Source organism: Centropristis striata, chromosome 14, assembly GCF_030273125.1.
Source record: "Centropristis striata isolate RG_2023a ecotype Rhode Island chromosome 14, C.striata_1.0, whole genome shotgun sequence".
Classification (NCBI taxonomy): Eukaryota; Metazoa; Chordata; class Actinopteri; order Perciformes; family Serranidae; genus Centropristis; species Centropristis striata.
The window spans coordinates 3370928-3391477 of NC_081530.1; the positions used below are offsets into that span (position 1 = coordinate 3370928).

Here is a 20550-nt window from a genome sequence, read left to right on the forward strand (position 1 = left end):
TTATAGGGTTAATTCAAAGTCCTGTGTTACAACTTGGTTGCAGGAGTGCTGTCTGCAGCTAAACATTTCTAAAACTGTCGGCATGTATTTTATTATTATTATTTCACTAAAACAAATAGAGTATCATCTGACCCCGACGTACATGTTAATGGAGAAAGACTACAAATTGTCAGCCAATATAAATATCTTGGTATAATAATAGATTCAGAGCTTTCTTTTAAAGCCCATATTGGCAAATTGTGTAAAAAAAATCAAGTTTAATCTTGCAAATTTTCATGCAATTCGAAATGAAATGTCAACTGAAGACGCAAAAATGTATTTGCATTCAATGATTTTTAGCCACTTTAACTATTGCCTAGCCAGCTGGTCAGTGTTCAAAGAAACCATTGGAAATCTTGTATAAACAAGCAATTAACCAGACTTAACTTTTTTAAAACATGTATAATCATGTGTTTTATGAAATTGCACTGTCCCCTTTTAAATAAACTAACAATAATAATGATAATTGTGGCATGTTTTTACCTCCAGTGCATTAAGTTGATTTTTGTGCACAAGCAGACTTTAGCGTTATTTTTCCCTGTTGAAGTTTAATGTTAAATGACTGCAACAGATTGCTCATTTTCTTCAGGATCTTTATCAAAAACCAGAACAACATTTTGAAATGGTTTCTTGTGTGTCTTGGTTAACCTCCACTGGAGCTTGTTTCTTTTGTTCCTCTCATTAAGAGGACTTTTCTGAAGCCTGCTGACTTTGAATTTGCTCTGTTTTGACACATCAGCCCTCCAGCATCTACACGCATCTACACGCAAACCCCCACAGTCCACTTATGTGAGCCAGAGTGGATCATAGTTTTTGAACAAAGGTGCTCTGATGAAACAGCACTTATATTTCTTTCTGCACTGTGAAAAAAAATGTGTTTAATTCACGGTAAAATACCGGCAGCTGTGGTTGCCAGAACATCACCGTAAAAAATACAGTGAGCGTATGTAAATGTAAATATCAGCAAAAACTGTAATTTATACTGAATAATCCCATTACTTTCAGGATAATTGTTTCATCGTGGTATTCCTCCATTAACTTTGCATGAAAATTTTAGATTTTTACAGCAAAACTGTGTGTTTTCTACAGTTTATGGCGGTAGAATTTAAAGTTTTTTACTATTGTTTGATTTACAGTAATTAAAAGTATATACTACGGTGATGTACAATGTTTAATTTTACAACCTGTTTCTGATGCAATTTGACAGTTTTTTACTGTAATTTCTACAAACATCTTTTACAGTGTGCTGGTTGCAATACTAACAAGATTACAAAGGTTTAACATGACATATTATTGGATATGCTTGTTACAGTATGTTATTGATTAGATTAGAGCTCTGAAGTCAATAAGTGCTTTCACCTCAGGGCAACTGAGCTGATTGCTGTATGCCATGGAAACAACTCCTCTGCCCTGCTTTTTCCTACAGAAATAACAGTATTACATCCTAAACACCTTGACCCATCCACACCCGCTGAAAGGATGACATGTTACATAATGTGACTGTTTATTCCTGCCATTGTTCGTGCCTCACACCAGGTGTGGTGAAAAGATAAGAGGTTGTTTTCAACATAAATGTGCTTCATCCAGTGGATGCTTGACTTTCTCAACACATACAAACTGGTCAAAAGTTATAGAACACACCAACTTTTCCAGAATTTAATTGAAAATGATGCAGTTTAATGTCTCAGTCTACTCTGAAATGAATGCACATTTGCAACATTTAAAATTCTTTATTGAGCATGATAGTGTTTTGAAAATAAAAAAAAGATTCAAAATCACATTTTATGTTGAACTAAAGGACTAAAAAAAGACACAAAATGACAAAAAAAAAGACACAAAATGACAAAAAAAGACACCAAAAGACACAAAATGACAAAAAAAAGACACAAAATGACAAAAAAGACACCAAAAGACACAAAATGACAAAAAAAGACACAAAATGACCAAAAAAAGACACAAAATGACTAAAAAAAGACACCAAAAGACACAAAATGACTAAAAAAAGACACAAAATGACTAAAAAAAAAGACACAAAATGACTTACAAAGACATGAAAAGAATTCAAAAATGGACAAAATAGCCCAAGACTCCATAGAGTTAAGTTGTTAACCCATTTCTTGTTCCCTGAAAAAGGCCTTCTTGTATAATTCTGAAATGTACATTATTTTTCAGTTTTGGTTAACCTTACCTTTTTTTATTTACCTCTGGCAGTTCACCACTTACCTTTGTACCCTTTCAGGCTGTTCATTTGACTTGAACTGCTTGAATTTCAATAAAAAATGGAAAAATTGGGGTGTTCTAAAACTTTTGACCGGTAGTGTCTGCACCTCCTCCCCGCTACCTCCTCCTCACTCTGCCTGTGTTTTTTTTTCCACAGTGCTATGTGCAGACAGAGTGGGCCAGATGACGAAGACCTACAATGACATCGATGCTGTCACACGTCTGCTGGAAGAGGTGAGATGCTCTGTTTTTGTCTCTTCTATCAGTGTAATTCAAATGTGCACAAATTTTAAAACATTGGAACAGAGAGGATGTTTGTGTTAGGGCTGGGCGATATGGCCCTAAAAGAATATCACGATATTTCAGGCTATTTTTGCGATAACGATATTCTTGACGATATTAGGAAATACTTAAAAAGATATAGAAAATATCAACTTCAAATCAAATCAACTTTATTTATAGAGCCCTTTAAGACAGCGTTAGCTGATACAAAGTGCTGTACATGGCAGGACAGACCAACAATAAAAACAACTAAAACAAAGCGAGTCTCATGTTGGGTAAAACAAAAAACAGTAAATAAAAGTGGGTTTTAAAATTAATCTTAATTTTAAAAAACCACAAAGAACAAATAAAAACAAAAAATAAAACAGAGCAAAGGCTCATGTTGAGTTAAAAGCCAGTGAATAAAAATGTTTTTTTTAGTCTGTATAAATAAATAAAAATCTAAAATGTAGTTTGAAGTGCAAATCTCAACAGTTGCCAAATATAAAAAAAATTACTCTTGAGTATGAGCAAATTATAAAAAATAACCATTTAGGGGTTCCGGGGGCATATTTTAATGACATTTTGTAAAGGAGAATTAAGGTTCTTGTATGTTTTATTTAAGGCATCTTATTTTGACAGTCTTCTTGTAAATTATGTGGTGGATTCTCTTAACACACTGTGCTCTTATTTTGAAAACTGCATGTGTTTAGCGACAGAGAGTAAGTAGCTTTTTGTGATTAAAACAACTTTAACCACTACATCAAGAAGTAGGAACGTTGCCAATATCATGATATGCATTTTTTTTTTAACCATAAAAAAAATATACTGATATTATCGTGAACGATACGATATGGCACACCCCTAGTTTGTGTCTATGTTGTGAAAAGCTGTTTTTTTTATGTACAAGTCACTTTTCACATTTTGGCTATTTACCCCAATAATATTTCTTCTTTCAGACAAATAACGAACAAAATACACATTAAGGCGTTTATTTTCCTCCACTTTGTCTTTTTCCGTCTGAAGATTTCTGCTTAATTAATTAAAAGCATTTGATAATTCCTCATTTGAATGTTAAAACAAATTGCAGTTTAATAATGTTGTTGGGCTTGTGTTTCTAAATGCTGTACTTACCATCTTTCTCCTCCAACAAATAGAAAGAGAGAGATTTGGAGTTGGCTGCAAGAATCGGCCAGTCGCTTCTTAAAAAGAACAGGACTCTGACTGAGCAGAATGACTATCTGGAGGAGCGAGTGGCACAAATCACAGAAGAGGTCTGCACACACACGCATTCAAGCAGTCCCAACTCAAACTGCACATAGTAGATTTTTGTGAAGCTTTCAAATAAATCATATTAGGACACAGTTCAAAGCTGCTCAAAAATTACTACACTGCAAAAAAAGAAAAGTTGGGTGAACTCAAAATTTAAAGGCAACAAACTTCGATACAATTTTAAGTTGGACAATTAAACTAAATATTTTAAGTTTTTTTTTTTGAGTTTGCTCAACTCTGAATTTCTCTGGCACGATTGTAACGCCGCTATGAATGTCAGCTAATGCTGTGACCACAATTTTGAGTTAGCATTGATACGCTAATGGATACTCTTGTAGCTGTAACAAGCAGCGCCGCTATACCAGTTAGCCGCTAGTATCAGTTAGCCGCTAGCATCAGTTAGCCGCTAGCTTCAGTTAGCCGCTAGCTTTTGCTAATGACCAAATTTCACAACAAAGAAATAAGAGTTATCAGAACTATTGTCCCTTGTTTTGAACCCCAACTTAAATATATAAGTAGCAACAACTCACAAACTTGTTTTTGAGCAGATAACTGGCTTCCTTTGTTGTTCTAACTTACATTATTGCCCTAAATGTCAGTAATTTATATTTCCAAGTTTTACCAACTTAAATCACTGTTTTAGGCCAAAAAATACGAGTCGGCTTTTTTGCAGTGTATTTGTAAGGTCAAGAATGAACATACACCAGATGTGACAATGGCTACAATTTGATATGAAATAAGATATACACCACATGTATGCATACAGTACATACATTCAAACAGAGACATATTATTAAACATTATTTGTCCCCTCCAGGTGGCCCAGCTGCACCATGAGCTGAACTTGAAGGATGAGCTGCTGCAGTTTTACACCAACGCAGCTGAGGAGAGCGAGGACGAGTCCAGCAGCTCACCGTTAGCATCCTTACCTTGTTACTTCATATCTCTACTCATATCTGTAAATACATATTTAAAGGTAGAATGGGGAATTTTAACTAAGCAGCAGTTAGCATCCTGTTGGTCACGCAAAGTTCTCGTACTCTGTAGTTGGGAGTAAACATCATGGATATTGGCCAAAACAACGACGTTACATTCATGAGAATGAATGTGATTGACTGGTATCATGTTGATATGTTCATGTATCATCATGTTGATCCATGGTAATATATGGCTTGCTGTTTGCAAATAACTTCGTCAACTAACGTTACAAAGCAACATGGTCCCACAGGAATCCGTGAAATAGCCACGGATTTGCTTAACTCAAAATCCGTGGAATAGTCACGGAATCACTCAAATTTCTGTGAAACTGACACGGATTTCGCTACAATGCAAGTTAATGACAGTCATATCCCGTGGCTATTCCAACATACAAAGTGATTATGTACATTCACTGAGTGAATATTTAGAAAATAAAACATATATTGCTCGCTAGAAATGTGATTAAAATCCATTCTTATGCAGAAAGTCAAAATATTGATTTTTTTCACTAAAAATGAGAGAATTGTCCGCCATGTTTTTTATTCTGACTGCTGGGACCTTGAAAGTCACGTGACTTGGAACAAACCAATCGGAGAAAATATCCATGGAATAGCCACGGGATACGACTTAATATAACTTGCATTGTAGCGAAATCCGTGTCAGTTTCACGGAAATTTGAGTGATTCCGTGGCTATTCCACGGATTTTGAGTTAAGCGAATCCGTGGCTATTTCACGGATTCCTGTGGGACCAGGTTCTACGAAGCAACCAACACCAGATCCAGAGTTACATCTGAGCTAGCTGGCTAACCTTAGCTTAGTTTAGCTTACAGTTAGCTAGTTGGCCTTACATCACTTTTGACTAGTAAAAAGCAATTGTTAGCAACTATGCATTATATCATTACATAATTTATTGTTAGCCAAAATTAACACAAGTGTCAATATACAAGTTAGTTAGCTGGTGACAAACATTGGCTAGCTAGCTAACTAACATATCCACTGACATTGTATTTTACTGGCAACGTTAGCTGGAAAGCAAACAAAGACAAAAAAGGCAAGCGAGCCAGAAGCTAATAGGAAAAAAAATGTAGCCGGTTTTCATCCCCAAAGTCAAGTCTAGTCCAGTCAAGTCAAGTCAAGTCAAACTTTATTTATAGAGCACATTTAAAACAACCGGGGTTGACCAAAGTGCTGTACAGATATCACAGTCGCAGGAAATACGGTAAAAACTAAAACACAGTGCAAAAGTAGAATAAAATAAATAAAAAATTAATAAAATAAATAAAAAATGTAAATAAAATTTTTGTTTTTGCAAGATGTCCACTTAAACTTGATTAAAAGCCAGGGAGAAAAAAAACAAATGAAGGTCCCTCCATGAATTATATGCCCTGTAGATGTTGTTTAATGGTAACATTAGTGTTTGGCTGGACAGGCTTCACAAGATAGTGTGCGTGTGCTTATGAAGACATTGTGCCGAACTCTATTTCTAAACTTTCTTACAATTGCTAAGTATTATAAGAACTGGATACTGGACCCAAAAATGGCGCGTTTTCAGTCCAATGAGAAATTGCCCATCTGGCCAGGATTGCTCACATGTTTTGAGGCCTAGTGCGGTATTATTTCACCTGCTTACACATATTTTAGAATATAAAAGCATATGTTTTTCTTCTATATTGATCTGTCTAAAGGGGTAAGAAAGGTAAAGTGGAAACTGCTTCCGGAGGCTTTGTGAGTGGCACGCTCCAGAGGAAACTCAAGGAGCTAGAAGAGGAGAACCTCTCACTCCGCTCAGAGGTATCTCTACACAAACTCACATAATGTCAGAAACTGAACATTTTTGGGATCAAAGCGTGTATATTTGTATGTACATAATGCTTATTTGTACACAGGCAAGTCATCTGAAATCAGAGACTGAAACATACGAAGAAAAGGAGCAGCAGCTTGTCAATGACTGTGTGAAAGAGCTCCGTAAGTGTCTCACACTTTTTATTCCCTGTGCTTGTCTGTGTGTCTAAACTTAAATAACTTAGACTGTTTTAGGTTCTCTAATTCTCGTTTTTCTCTCTGTCTGCCTTACTCTCACGTCTCTTGGCTTTCTCCTAAACGTTTCCTTCCTATTAGGGTTGTCCAGTCTCCAGATCTCTACCATAGCGGAGGAATTGGCCCGTAAGACTGAGGATGCTTCCCGCCAACAAGAAGAGATCACACACCTTCTGTCTCAGATAGTAGATCTGCAAAAGAAAGCCAAATCTGTGAGTACACATGGACACACATGAACCCATTTGAGCTCAAAAGTATGGAAGCCCGGTTCTGCCAATGTGAAAAAAAAATCCTGTTTAGTCATTATAATGAGAATCCTTCTCAAAAGAATGACTTAGTATCCCAAATTTACACGGTTGCCCATGAATTAGCAATAAAAAATCCCTTGTTACAGCCTTTCTTAAGTCCATGTGTCTCCTTTTCCCACATTACTTCAGTTGTATTTTACCAAATGTCTAGTGAAACCAAAAAATGCTGATATCTCAGTATGAAGTATTGAATTAACTACAACAACCTACTTCCTATAACCTACACGGTAGAATAAAATATTTTTTTTTACCTATTTCCATGAAATGATTGTGACAATGTGATTTATTCTTGTGGATTAATCTTCTCAAAACTTTATTAATCAATTTCTTCCAAACATATCACAATGAGATGAAACCACAACTAACAGAGGATTGTGTCTGAAAACAAAATGATTCCAACTTTAATTTCTCAAAATAATGACCAAGTATCTCATAATAATGAGAAAAACCTCAAAATACTGACTTTGCATCTCAAGATAATGAGAAACTTCCTCAAAATAATTACATTGTATAACAAAATAATGAGAAATTTTCTCAAAGAAATGACTTAGTATCTCAAATGTTATGATTTTGAGGTACTAATTTAGTATGTTGCGATGCCAGGTCATTAACCCATTAAGGCCTAAAACGCCTGGAAAAAATTCCTGGAAAACCTCTGGGCGATTTTGAAAGAATCCCCTAAACCCCCTTTTTTAAAATTAACAAAGCAAATGTTACATTTGACTGAATTAAAATCCTATGCATAATACTAATACATGCCCATTGGCAAGATGCAAACATGATATGACCACTGGAAGAAATAGACATAGTTCTCATTAGCCTACTGTAATAAATAAAAAAATAAAAAAATCCTAATAATAATAATAATAATAATAAATAATAATAATACATTTTATATATTGCACTTTTCAGGGTACTCAACGACGCATAAAGTAATATAAGACATAAACAGTCATGATTTCTTATATCATCATCACAATCAATTAGCCTATTATTATTATTAATATTAATATATTATTAATAATATTATTATTATCTCCAGATGGCCACAAATCTGTCTGTTCTTCGGTGAAAATATGTCGTCTAAAACATATTCCTCATCCATAAATCCCGGTCGATCGGTTCCGAGGGTTCAAAGTCCAGATCAACAATAAAATCATCGGCGCTGTTTTCATCAGATCTCTTCCGTCACTTCCTGCTGAGCTCCTCCGCTATAGTCGTCTTCCTCCATGATTTCAAAGTTCTGGAAAAGTCCCATGATGCATTGCGACACTCCCGCATGTATTCTGATCATGATTCTGATGCATTTCATTGGCCAAGAGACCGAAAATAGCTGGAAAAAAATACAAATACTACAAAACGACATATCCGCTGTCCCGGCCTTAATGGTAGAGTAACACAACAGCGCTCCCGGTTTTAATTGTAGAAATGCGGTAATGCTTTCCCGGCTTAAATGGGTTAATATGCTCTTCTCATTTTGCTAATTCAAACCTGCATGTGTGTTTCTAGTTTGCGGTGGAGAATGAGGAGCTTTCTCAACACCTGGTGGCAGCTAAAGATGCACAAAGACAACTCACAGCAGAGGTAACGTCCACATTACAATCCTGTCTTGACCACATTTCCTTTCTTGCCGAGATGTTACCAGGAGACAGCTTGACTTTAATTCAAAAAGTTAATTTTATTGTTTACAATTAACAGCTCCAGGAGTTGGAGGCCAAGTATTTAGAGTGTATAGAGATGCTGCACGAAGCCCAAGAGGAGCTGAAGAACCTCAGGAACAGAAACTTCCCTGCAGGAACCCCTCGACGTTTCCATCCTCTGGGACTGTACCCAATGGTCAGTGAGTGTGTGTGTGTGTGTGTGTGTGTGTATGTGTGTGTGGACGTGATTGTCGCCCGTCCCTAAACAAATCAGTGTTTGTGTTGCAGGATTCTCTGGCAGCTGAGATTGAGGGAACAATGAGGAAGGAGTTGAGTCTGGATGACCCCGAGTGCGAGGAACAGAAGTATGAAATGGACTAAGAGTCAAACTGTTTGCATGTTAACACACTAAGACAGTAGTTCTCAACCTTTTTTGAGTCGCAACCCCCAATTTAACATGCATGTGGTCCGTGACCCCCGCTCACTGAACACAATCTCACACGCACAGTTCAGATCACCCAAAAAAGAAACAAAATTACCAAAAAAGACACAAATTGACCATAAAATGATTAAAAAAAGACACAAAATGACCTAAAAAGACACAAAATGACCAAAAAAGACACAAAATGACAAAAAAAAACAAAATTACCAAAAAAGACACAAAATGACAAAAAAAAAACCAAAATGACCAAAAAAGACACAAATTGACTACAAAATGATCAAAAAAGACACAAAATGACCTAAAAAGACACAAATTGACCAAAAAAAGACACAAAATGACCAAAAAAGACACAAAATGACAAAAAAAAAACCAAAATGACCAAAAAAGACACAAATTGACTACAAAATGATCAAAAAAAAGACACAAAATGACCTAAAAAGACACAAAATTACCAAAAAAAGACACAAAATTACCAAAAAAAGACATTAAGTGCACTAAGATACTGAGATAGTACTCAGGTAGTGCACGTCATAGAAATAAACAACGAACACAAACTGCACATGGCTGGGTTATGAGACAATATGCACAGACATGCAACAGCCCCCACTACCTACACGACACTGACTTTATTGTGGTTCTGCCTCTTTTTGTGGTTGTTTTGTGTCTCTTTGTAGTCTCTTATGCCTTGCTGTCATCATTTTTGGTCATTTTGTAGTTGTTTTCTCTGTAGTTTGTAGTATTTTTTTGTCTTTAAGCATTCATTTAGGGTCTTTTGGTAGTTGTTTTGTGTCCCTTTGTGGTAATTTTGTGTTCCTTTGTCCATACTTTGTGTTTCTTTGTAGTCATTTTGAGCCTCTTTGCAGTTGCTTTGTGTATCTTATCCATTTTTGTGTCGTGTTGTGTCTCTTATCAGCAGTTTTGCATCTCTTTATAGTTGTGTTGGTGTCTTCGTAGTCTTTAAATGTTTCCGTTGTAAGCCTAGTGGGCCTGTTTAGTAATCCATCCATGAAACTGCATCCAGTTTGACCAATTCTCTCGTGTTTTGTTCTGTGCAGAATCCATCGGAAGCGCGTGTTTGAGACGGTGAAGAACGTGAACCAGACGGTCCGTCAGCGCTCTCTGACTCCGACCAGCTCCAACATCCCGGGCTCCAACCAGTCTCTGTCTGCTCGGACGTCCCCACAGTCCAGCGGCCTCTCCACACCTCACTCCAGCATGTACGGAGACCTCGGCGGAGACAATGTTCCTCTTGACAACCGAGCTCAGAGCATCCTGATGGAGACAGCAGCCAATCAGGAGAGGTGAGGAAGCAGAGATTGAGGAGAGTTTTAGACATCTGCATTAATGACAAAGTACCTTTTTTTTAAAATATATTTTTATTGCATTTTTCAGAACACAAAACACACAGAACTGCTCAGACATGACAAAAATGAGTAGTAAAAAAACCAAACAGAATGTGGGTACAGCATATAGAAAAATGTTATGGACAAAATAACAAATGACAGTGGGCACATTTTCAGACCAGTCCCTTCCCCATCAATCTCCTGCAGCAAGACACAACAGTATCCAGATGACAAGAACATACAAACACAACAAGGCCATAAGGTGCTTGTTAGAAAGTGAGCACTTAGAACAAAGTTATGAAACAGGCTAGGCTGATTTGGGAAATCCACGAAGCAAGGAGGATGACAGTGTGGGCCCAATATGCTGCAAGTAAGGGTTCCAGACCCTATAGAAAGCATCTATTTTGGAGTGAAGCATACATGTGATGTACTCACTAGGGATGCAGTCCATAACGATGTTGTGCCATGATTTTTTTGTTGGAGCAACACTCTTGATCCAGATGAGTAAAATGTTCTTTCTAGCAGCAAAAGTTAGTATATTGAAAAGTCTTCTGTGTTTACTGTCAGTGATCTGATTATCCGGGAGACCAAGTATCAGGCACATAGGGTCCATCCGTATTGAGACACCAAAGATAGCAGTCAGCTCATTCACAATACTAGACCAGTACATTTGTAACTTCACACATGACCAGAGGCAGTGAAAGTAATCTCCAGTCTCAGAATTGCATTTCCAACAAAGTGGGGAATTTAAAGTACCTTTTTAAGTGAACTCTTCCTCGAGTTAAGCTTTGGGGGTTATTCAGGTGTTCTTCACAATTTGGTTTCTGTTTCGTGGCAGCAGCACAGAGGGCCGAGACAAGAAGGCCAGCGGTGCCGAGGACCTGCGGCTCGCCCTGCGCCGCCTGTCTCTGCGCCGACAAAACAACCTGAGCGAGAGGCGATTCTTTGAAGAGGAGCGGGAGCGGAGACGAGGAGGACACGGAGGTCTCCACGAGGCCCTGGGTCAGGAGAGCGGCCAGATGACTCCCTCGGAAAGCATCATGTCTCTGGGGAACCTCCACCTCTGGGCCTCTCGGGGCCCCTACCTCCCCGACAAACTGCAGATCGTCAAACCGCTCGAAGGTGAGGCAGAAAAAAGGGAAAGTGGCGGCTCGGGCTGCAAGGCGGGGAGGAAGAGGGAAGGAGATCAGAACCAAGTGGTCGGGGGGAAGAAAGGGAGCAGGCGAGGCTGGGGGACGGAGGGGGAGGGATGGCTGGAGGGGGAGGAGGAAGGAGGCTGGGGGTGGGCCAAGAAGACAGGAGCTGGCATAGAGAGGGAGAGAGGGAGGAGGTGGGCCAGAGACCGAGCTGGGAGCAGGAAGATAAAGGGGGACAGACCTCTGTCCATGATGCTCTTTAACTCCTTCTGGTCTCTGATGCACCATCACAAGTCAGGCAGCTTTGCATCTCCACACAGCTACTGCAGAGACACACAGCCCAGAGGATGGTTATAGACGCATACAATTCAATTCAATTCAAAGAACTTTATTTTCAAAAATACATACAATAAACAAACACACATACACCATCAGCCCACACTAGACATATGGCAGATAATAAAATCTTTGCTGATCCTAGTGAAATAAATAAGTTACTAATACCTCCATAGTGGAGGGACAATAAATAACAGTTGGGGGTCACCAAATCATTTTGGAAGTCAGCTCTGTCTCCACTGTGTTAAAGTGTTCATGTGTTTTAGTATTTTTGGTCATTTTGTGTCTTTTTTGGTCATTTTGTGGTCAATTTGTGTCTTTGTTAGTCATTTTGTGTCCTTTTTTTGGTCATTTTGTGTCTCTTTTGGTCATTTTGTGTTCAATTTGTGTCTTTGTTTGTCATTTTGTTTCCTTTTTTTGGTCATTTTGTTTCCTTTTTTTGGTCATTTTGTGTCTTTCTGGCCATTTGTGTCTCTTTTGGTCATTTTGTGTCTTTTTGATCATTTTGTGTCTTTTTTGGGGGGAATTTTGTGTCTTTTTGGTAATTGTGTGTCTTTTTTTGGTCATTTTGTGTCTTTTTTTAAATCATTTTGTGGTCAATTTGTGTCTTTTTTTGGTCATTTTGTGTCTTTTTTAAATCATTTTGTGGTTAATTTGTGTCTTTTTTTTGGTCATTTTGTTTCCTTTTTTTGGTCATTTTGTTTCCTTTTTTTTGTCATTTTGTGTATTTTTTTGGTCATTTTGTTTCTTTTTTGGGTGATCTGAACTGTGCGTGTGAGATTGTGTTCAGTGAGCGGGGTCACGGACAACATGCATATTAATTTGAGGGTCGCGACTCAAAAAGGTTGAGAACTACTAGTCTAATTGAACACAGCTGGTGTTTTACTCTCACACCTGATGTGACATCACTGATTGGCCGCATGAGCAATGAACAAGTTTAAACCCAGACAGAGTCGAGCAGTGTTTTATTATTCTCCTTGTGATTGAGTGTTTAACCTGAAAGGTCGCTGCTGCTACTGCTGCTGGCCTGTGCTGCCCTCTGCTGGTTATAATGTATACTTCATTTGAAAGCACAGTGTACTATATACAGTATATATAGCAGAGGTGGCCCCAAGTCCTTGTTTCTACTAAGTTCCAAGTCCTCAACTTTGAGTTTTGAGTCCTAAACAAGTCATAATGCGCTCTGGACCAAATGTAATTCCATTTTAGCTATAAGTAGAGTAATGATATATTATATTTACCCCCAAAAAGTCAGTCGGACTCAAGTCCAGGTCATGTGACTCGAGTCCACACCTCTGAAATATAGAAACAATGTCATTGCTTCTGTTTTCGACATAAGTATTTGTATCCACACATCTCATTTCTATATCTGTGCAAGTCTGTCTTCATGTGTTTCTTTACTATTTATTATTTATTCAAAATTCCCCGTTTTTTTTTTGTTATGTTTGTTCTGTTGCTGCTTGCTGTCTCACTAATAAAAAGCTTCTCTCATTCTACTTGCTCCTCCATTTCATTTGCATCTATTTCTCTGCTTTTCATCACCGTAAAGTGTTTCGGAAACGCTTTATAATAAGGTCCTTAATAACCATTAATTAACAAGTAATAAGGCATTGTTCTCACTTTAGATCCGGTAGTTGCAAAAAGCATAGTTAACTTATAGTTAACTTATAATAGATGAGCAATAAAGTATATTTTAATATCAATAAGCAAACAAAATAAGATTAATAAAGGCATGGCAAAGACATAATGGGTGGGTCATGGGTGTTTGTAATGCCATTATTAACACTTATATAAGCTTATAAACACACAATAATGTTAATAAGCATCTTGTAAGGACTTACAAGGGCCTTATTACTTGTTAATTAATGGTTATTACAAGGACCTTTAATATAAAGCGTTACCAGTGTTTCTTGCCATCTTTACTGTCACATTTCTCTTTATTTGTGTTTTCATGCATGCTTATCAGACTTAATAGAAAAGTACACAATCGTACATAAAGTTGGAATCATTTTGTTTTCAGACCCAATCCTCTGTTAATTGTGATTTCATTTCCATCGTGATATGTTTGGAAGAGATTGATTAATAAAGTTTTGAGAAGATATGCACTTTATCTGTCAAGAATAAATCACATTGTCACAATAATTTTATGGAAAGAGGTAAACAATATATATTTTATTCCAACTTTATGGGTGACCGTGTATTAGCATTAATCAATTACTCTAATGTCATGTTATTATAACATAATCTGCAGTCTTGTGTTTCCCATATGCTAGTTCTGTATGTGATCTCTACATATATTCATACATCTGTCAAATTGTTCCTGCATCAGTATCACAAAACCAGCTACTGCACATTTATTATAGTTGATGATGATTAAATGATATAATAATCAGTAACTTATAAAGTATTAGGTCATAAATTATCCCTTTAGTGTGTATTTGTGTGTGTGTTTGAAGATATTGAGTACATTGTAGTTGTATTCATGTGTCTCCACCAGGCTCGGCCACCCTGCACCACTGGCAGCAGCTAGCTCAGCCTCACCTCGGCGTGATTCTGGACGCCAGGCCGGGAGTCGTACCGAAGGGCTACAGACCCCTGGAGCTGGAGCTGGAACAGGTTTGTGTGTGTGTGTGTGTGTGTGTGTGTGTGTGTGTGTGTGTGTGTGTGTGTGTGTGTGTGATTGCTTCAAGGTTTGAATTGAAGTTTTACTATTTTTGCAAATTCCACAATTATAGAATTGGCTTCTTATAAAAGTATCTAATTTTCATTGTTTTGTGTAAAAGTAGGTCCCCATTAGTCACCAAATAATCTGTGTGAAATATGCTAATTCATGTAAATGATGTACCCTGAAAGCATGTTTACTGATTTTTCCGGATGTCCCCATAAAGCCTGAATAAAACATCACTTCAACATTTCAGAGGTTTGAAGGCGTGTATAGGTTAACTAAGCTGTGGCAAGTTTACTCAATTTTTTTCAGCTCTCTACAACCTCTAGAAAGGGTGGTCCCCACAAGTGATGATAAAAACTGGAGTCCCCATGATCTATGAAAACCAGTATGTGTGTGTGTGTGTGTGTGTGTGTGTGTGTGTGTGTGAGTGTGTGTGTGTGTGTGTGTGTGTGCGTGTGTGTGCGTGCGTGCATGTGTGAGATTTCTGAGTCCATATCTACAATTGGTCATATTCATGTAAATGCATCTCTGTATGTTGTCTACATATACAGTACAGGCCAAAAGTTTGGACACACCTTCTCATTCAATGCATTTTTCTTTATTTTCATGACTATTTACATTGTAGATTCATCAAAACTATTAATGAACACATATGGAATTATGTACTTAACAAAAAAGTGTGAAATAACTGAAAACATGTCTTATATTCTAGTAAGCAAAGGGTGGTTACTTTGAGGAATCTAAAATACAAGACATGTTTTGAAAATACATGAAAATAAAGGAAACGCATTGAATGAGAAGGTGTGTCCAAACTTTTGGCCTGTACTGTACAGCTGTGTTGGGTTTATTATGTACCATGTTAACAGATGATGCACATATATTGCAGCAGAAATAGCTTTAAGCTAATTTGCATCTTTTTATAAAGTAAAAACCTTTCTGGAGGATATTTTTAGAAAAAAAAAACCTCAACCTCTATCTACTCTATTCTACTCTGCCCTGTACAACATCTATTGCACGTCTGTCCGTCCTGGAGATGGATCCCTCCTCTGTCTCTCCGTGAGGTTTCTTCTTCTTTTTCCCCTGCTAAAAGGGTTTTTTAAGGAGTTTTTCCCTGGCCGATGTGAGGCTTTAAGGACAGAGGGTGTCGTATCATGAACAGTCTGTGAAGCCCTTTGAGGCAAATCTGTGATTTGTGATTTTGGGCTATGTAAATAAAATGTATTTGATTTGATTTTATCTGCAGTCTCTGGGCAGGAGTCAATGGTAGCACTTAATACTGAGTATTTAATTAAAACCAATAATTAATTATTTGAAATAGTTGAATATATGCCACGAAATAACTGGACACAAAATGTCAGTACCTTAAGAAAATCATCAAAAAAAAGAAAAATGTGTTCATTTGATTAGTTTCAGTTTCCTCAAATAGACACAAAATATTTCCCTAGAACTTAGTTTGTGTAATTCAGCTTAATTTCAATATTAAGAGGACCAAAAACCTAGTGTGTTTATACACTGAAAAAAGAAAGTAGTTGAACCAACTTAATTGAATTGTTTCATTTGGTAACACCTAAATGAATTAAGTTCTTTCAAATTAATTTAATAAGTTAGATTAACACAACTGATTTTAAATTAATTTGAAAGAACTTTTAGGTGTTACCAAATGAAACAATTCAATTAAGTTGGTTCTTTTTTCAGTGTATGGTATGACTTGATTAATTACTAGCAAAGTAGCCCTTGCCGTACTCCTAATAAACATTAATATAACAACAAGTAATATTTGTACTCCTCCGTGTGGCCTGTGTTGTCTGCAGGTGTATCCATGGGGAGGCTTTGAGGAGGATGAACCAGGAGAGCAATACTTCCAGAATCTGCCCACCTCCTCCGCCTCCGCCTCCCCAGCCGTGCCCTCCACCTCCAGCACGGATGACTCCGTCCTCGGGCAGCCTCCGCCCAGCCTCGCTCCACCGTCTCCACCCTCTCCATCTGCATCGCCACATCTCAGCAACACGGACGTCCTGGGTGAGGACAATTCAATTCAATTCAACTTTATCAATCCCACAAGGGGCAATTCATTCTGAGCAGCAGGTTGTCGTGGAGAATGGACACATTGGAAAATAAATATATAGATAAAAATAAAATAAACCCTATGAACCCTATGAAGAATTGGTAACCCTTCCTTTTACAGTCCGGTAATTACCAGGTAAATACCTGGTAATAAGATGTATTTACAAGTAATAACAGGTAATTAAATGTAATTGCCTTGTAATTACAAGTACTTACAGGTAATTACCCAGTATTTAATTACATATTTATCTGGTAAATACCAACAAGTTACCTGTTATTTACTAGATATTTTCCTGACATCTACCAGGTATTTACCCAATAATTACCTGGTAGATATCCTGCAATTGCATATTGTAGACAATAAACCCACTGAATGTGTCTATATGTGACTTTGTTAGGGTGATAATAACTTTATATATTTACCTGGTACTTACCAGGTATTTACTCAAAAATTATCACATATTTACCTTGTAACTACCACATATTTACCTGGCTCGGGGAGGCTAAAATGCACTCAGCTTTACTGAGGATTTGCTGGTTGCAAAAGGAACTTAAGTCTCTTAGTTTTACTCTGGTAATCTTAGAGCATGACTTCACAATACTAGTCAGGCTGTTTCTGTCTTTGACTGAAAGACAATGAAACCAACAGATAAAGGAAAAACACAAAAGACTCTCAACAAATGCTTGATAAAAACGAGAGAGTATAACAGGCCTGACAGAGAAAGGATTTAGTTTCCTGAGAAGATGAATTCTCTGTTGTCATTTAGCTTTACTATAAAATCTGTGTTCACATCAAATTTGAGATGGTCGTCAAAAAAGGTCCCCAAGTATTTGTATGATGAAACAATTGACATTTATACAACCTGTTTGAAACACATGCAGTGTGTCATACACTGTAAACAATTGTCTTGTAAATTAACAGTAAAATACTGGCAGCAGGGTTTCCAGCATTCTACTGTTCATTTTACAGTTCCTTTACTGTTATCTACTTTACAGTATGTTACTGTGATGAAACCACATACTGACTTACAGTAAAAGCCTGTATCTCCTTGATTTGACAGTAAAATACTGATACTGCAAACATCATCTAACAAATAAAACACAGTTCAACTGACCCTGTGATTTGCTCAAAAAATGCAGGATTAAAATCGATGTTTTAAGAAAGTAAAGACCAGAGTTGGCTGAATGTCTCCTCTAGAAATACAGCAGCTTTCCATATTTTCTCTGCTGTTGATTCTACCATAACTCCAAGAATGCAATGCTATTTACGGTATATTACAGTATTTTATGGGAAACGGCAAACTACCTACAAATATGGCCCAGAATGCATTGTTTTCTACAGTATAATACCTTTTTAATGGAAAAAAAAGTATGTTACTGTCACAATTTGGCTGTTTTCTTACAGCAGTTTGTTACAGTGTGGTGTTTAAAATGAGCTGACTGTCTGTGTGTGTGTGACTTGCAGCTGCATATTACCCAGGTAAATGCATGGCCCACACCAGCTCCACTTACACCTTCACAACCTGCAGGATCCTCCACCCGACTGATGAGCTGACGCGGGTCACACCGAGGTGAGCCACAGACAAAAGTTAATGATCAAAGTTTGTGTTGCACTTGCCCTTCTTAAAGTTTCTCTTTGATCTGCCAGAATTCATTCATAATCAGCTGCTGCAAAGCGTTGCTTTTCCACTAAAAGCATCCACATCCAAACATATGCCTTATTGCAAAAGTCCTAATGAAATAATGTGTTTTTATAAGAACTGTTATGTGTTTGCCTCCAAGGGAAGCACACTCCACTCTGTCTTGAAAGCTGCATGCTTTTATAAAGCAGCTTCAATTGGTTTTGTTTTACATTTCATGTATTGGAATAACATTAAACATGCGGTTTAAACTTAAAATGCAGCTGAATGTGCTAATGTTCCTACAGACTGCTAAATGTGCACTCAGTCTGATTTGACTAAATCCCACAGGACACATAAGATCCAAACAACAGTTGCTGAGGTGGGATCGTGTCCAAGAAACAAATAATCAGTCAGTTGTCTGCTAGACAGCAAGAAGGTGCTAAATAATACATGCAGGTGTTTATGGAAGAAACATCCCCCGTGCACAACAAATGTCACGTAACAATGGTGAGATGTAATGAAAGTGTCATTTAAGGCAGCTATTCTCAACTTTTGGGGTCGCAAGATGATTTCTGGGGGTCGCCAAATCATTTTGTAAGTCAGCTCTGTCTCCACTGTGTTAAAGTGTTCATGTGTTAATGTGTTTTAGTCTTTTTGGTCACTTAATGTCTTTTTTTTGGTCATTTTGTGTGTTTTTTGGTCATTTTGTGTCTTTTTTTGATCATGTTGTGGTCAATTTGTGTCTTTTTTGGTAATTTTGTTTCCTTTTTTTGGTAATTTTGTGTCTTTTTTTAGTCATTTGTGTCTTTTTTTGGTAATTTTGTTTCTTCTTTTGGGTCATTTTGGGTCTTTCTTTGGTCATTTTGTGTCTTTTTTGGTCATTTTGTGTCTTCTCTGGTCATTTTGTGTCTTTTTTGGTAATTTTGTTTCCTTTTTTTGGTAATTTTGTGTCTTTTATTTGTCATTTGTGTCTTTTTTTGGTAATTTTGTTTCTTCTTTTGGGTCATTTTGTGTCTTTCTTTGGTCATTTTGTGTCTTTTTTGGTCATTTTGTGTCTTTCTTTGGTCATTTTGTGTCTTTTTTGGTAATTTTGTGTCTTTTTTTATCATTTTGTGGTCAATTTGTGTCTTTTTTGGTCATCTTGTTTCGTTTTTTTGGTCATTTTGATTCTTTTTTGGGTGATCTGAACTGTGCGTGTGAGAATTGTTCAGTGAGCGGGGGTCGCGGACAATATGCATGTTAAATTGGGGGTCGCGACTCAAAAAGGTTGAGAACTACTGATTTAAGGTGCTGAAATGAGCAAGACATTTCTAATTCTCCTCTGTGTTTTCTTCCCAGTCTCAACCCAGTCCCAGCGTCGTCCTCCTGCGTGATGACCAGCACTCTGCTGGGAACTCCTGCTGTAACACCCTGCACGCCCCGCAGGCTCAGTCTCAGGCCGTCCGAATCCTCAACTAACCTCAGGCATGCTTTATAAATGCACCACAAAATGATTTCACTTTCAGCAGTTTTCTAAAATGATGTCTTCTTCACTGATCACTGTGTGTCAAATTGAGTTTGTGTTAGTTTCTGTAACCTGTAGTGAGCACCAAGGTTATAATAGTTTTGGATTTTTCATTAGTTTTAGTTTTAATTTCGTTGTGAATTTTTGTTTTCAAATTCAGTTAGTTTTAGTTAGTTTTAAGAGTGAGTTTTCTAGTTTTAGTTTAGTTTTTATTTTTGGAAAATGCTTAGTTTTAATTTAGTTTTATTAGTTTTAGTGTTAGTTTTAGTTTTTTTGTAATGGGCTATGTGTTGGGTGCGGGATTCAAAGTGGTCATAATACATTTTGCCTTTTATTTCCTTTGGTTTATCATCTCAGCCCCAATAAGGTTATTAACTATTTTGAATTTTGGTTGGAGTGTAGACATCCAAGTCTCAGTAAACATATTCACCATGTGTTGCATGTTCAAATAGAAACACTGAATTATGAATGAAAAAAGTTGACAAAAACGAAAACTAAGGACATTTCCACTATAATTTTAGTTAGTTTTAGTTAGTTTTGTAACCACACAATACAGTTTCAGTTAGTTATCGTTTTTTAAAAACTCTAGTTTTTATTTTTATTTCAGTTAATGAAAATGTTTTTTTAATTCTAGTTTTCGTTATTTCGTTAGTTTTCGTTAACTATAATAACCTTGGTG

The 20550-nt window shown here is 37.1% G+C and overlaps 1 protein-coding gene across 2 annotated transcripts in view; it reads left to right on the top strand.

Annotated features, from left to right (window-relative positions):
* Positions 1 to 20550, top strand: part of LOC131984746 (trafficking kinesin-binding protein 1-like) — a 30656-nt gene that overhangs the window by 6472 nt on the left and 3634 nt on the right. The window contains exons 3-17 of one of the 2 annotated variants that reach the window (XM_059349685.1): positions 2417 to 2493; positions 3678 to 3794; positions 4610 to 4707; positions 6457 to 6562; positions 6658 to 6736; positions 6890 to 7020; positions 8626 to 8700; positions 8815 to 8952; positions 9045 to 9121; positions 10254 to 10499; positions 11383 to 11663; positions 14511 to 14629; positions 16493 to 16700; positions 18211 to 18316; positions 19706 to 19831. In XM_059349685.1, coding sequence (XP_059205668.1) covers positions 2443 to 2493; positions 3678 to 3794; positions 4610 to 4707; positions 6457 to 6562; positions 6658 to 6736; positions 6890 to 7020; positions 8626 to 8700; positions 8815 to 8952; positions 9045 to 9121; positions 10254 to 10499; positions 11383 to 11663; positions 14511 to 14629; positions 16493 to 16700; positions 18211 to 18316; positions 19706 to 19831 — 1958 coding nt within the window. In that variant the 5' untranslated portion in view covers positions 2417 to 2442. Of the gene's footprint in view, positions 1 to 2416; positions 2494 to 3677; positions 3795 to 4609; positions 4708 to 6456; positions 6563 to 6657; positions 6737 to 6889; positions 7021 to 8625; positions 8701 to 8814; positions 8953 to 9044; positions 9122 to 10253; positions 10500 to 11379; positions 11664 to 14510; positions 14630 to 16492; positions 16701 to 18210; positions 18317 to 19705; positions 19832 to 20550 lie in introns of both variants that reach the window. The other variant, XM_059349684.1, reaches the window with a different exon arrangement.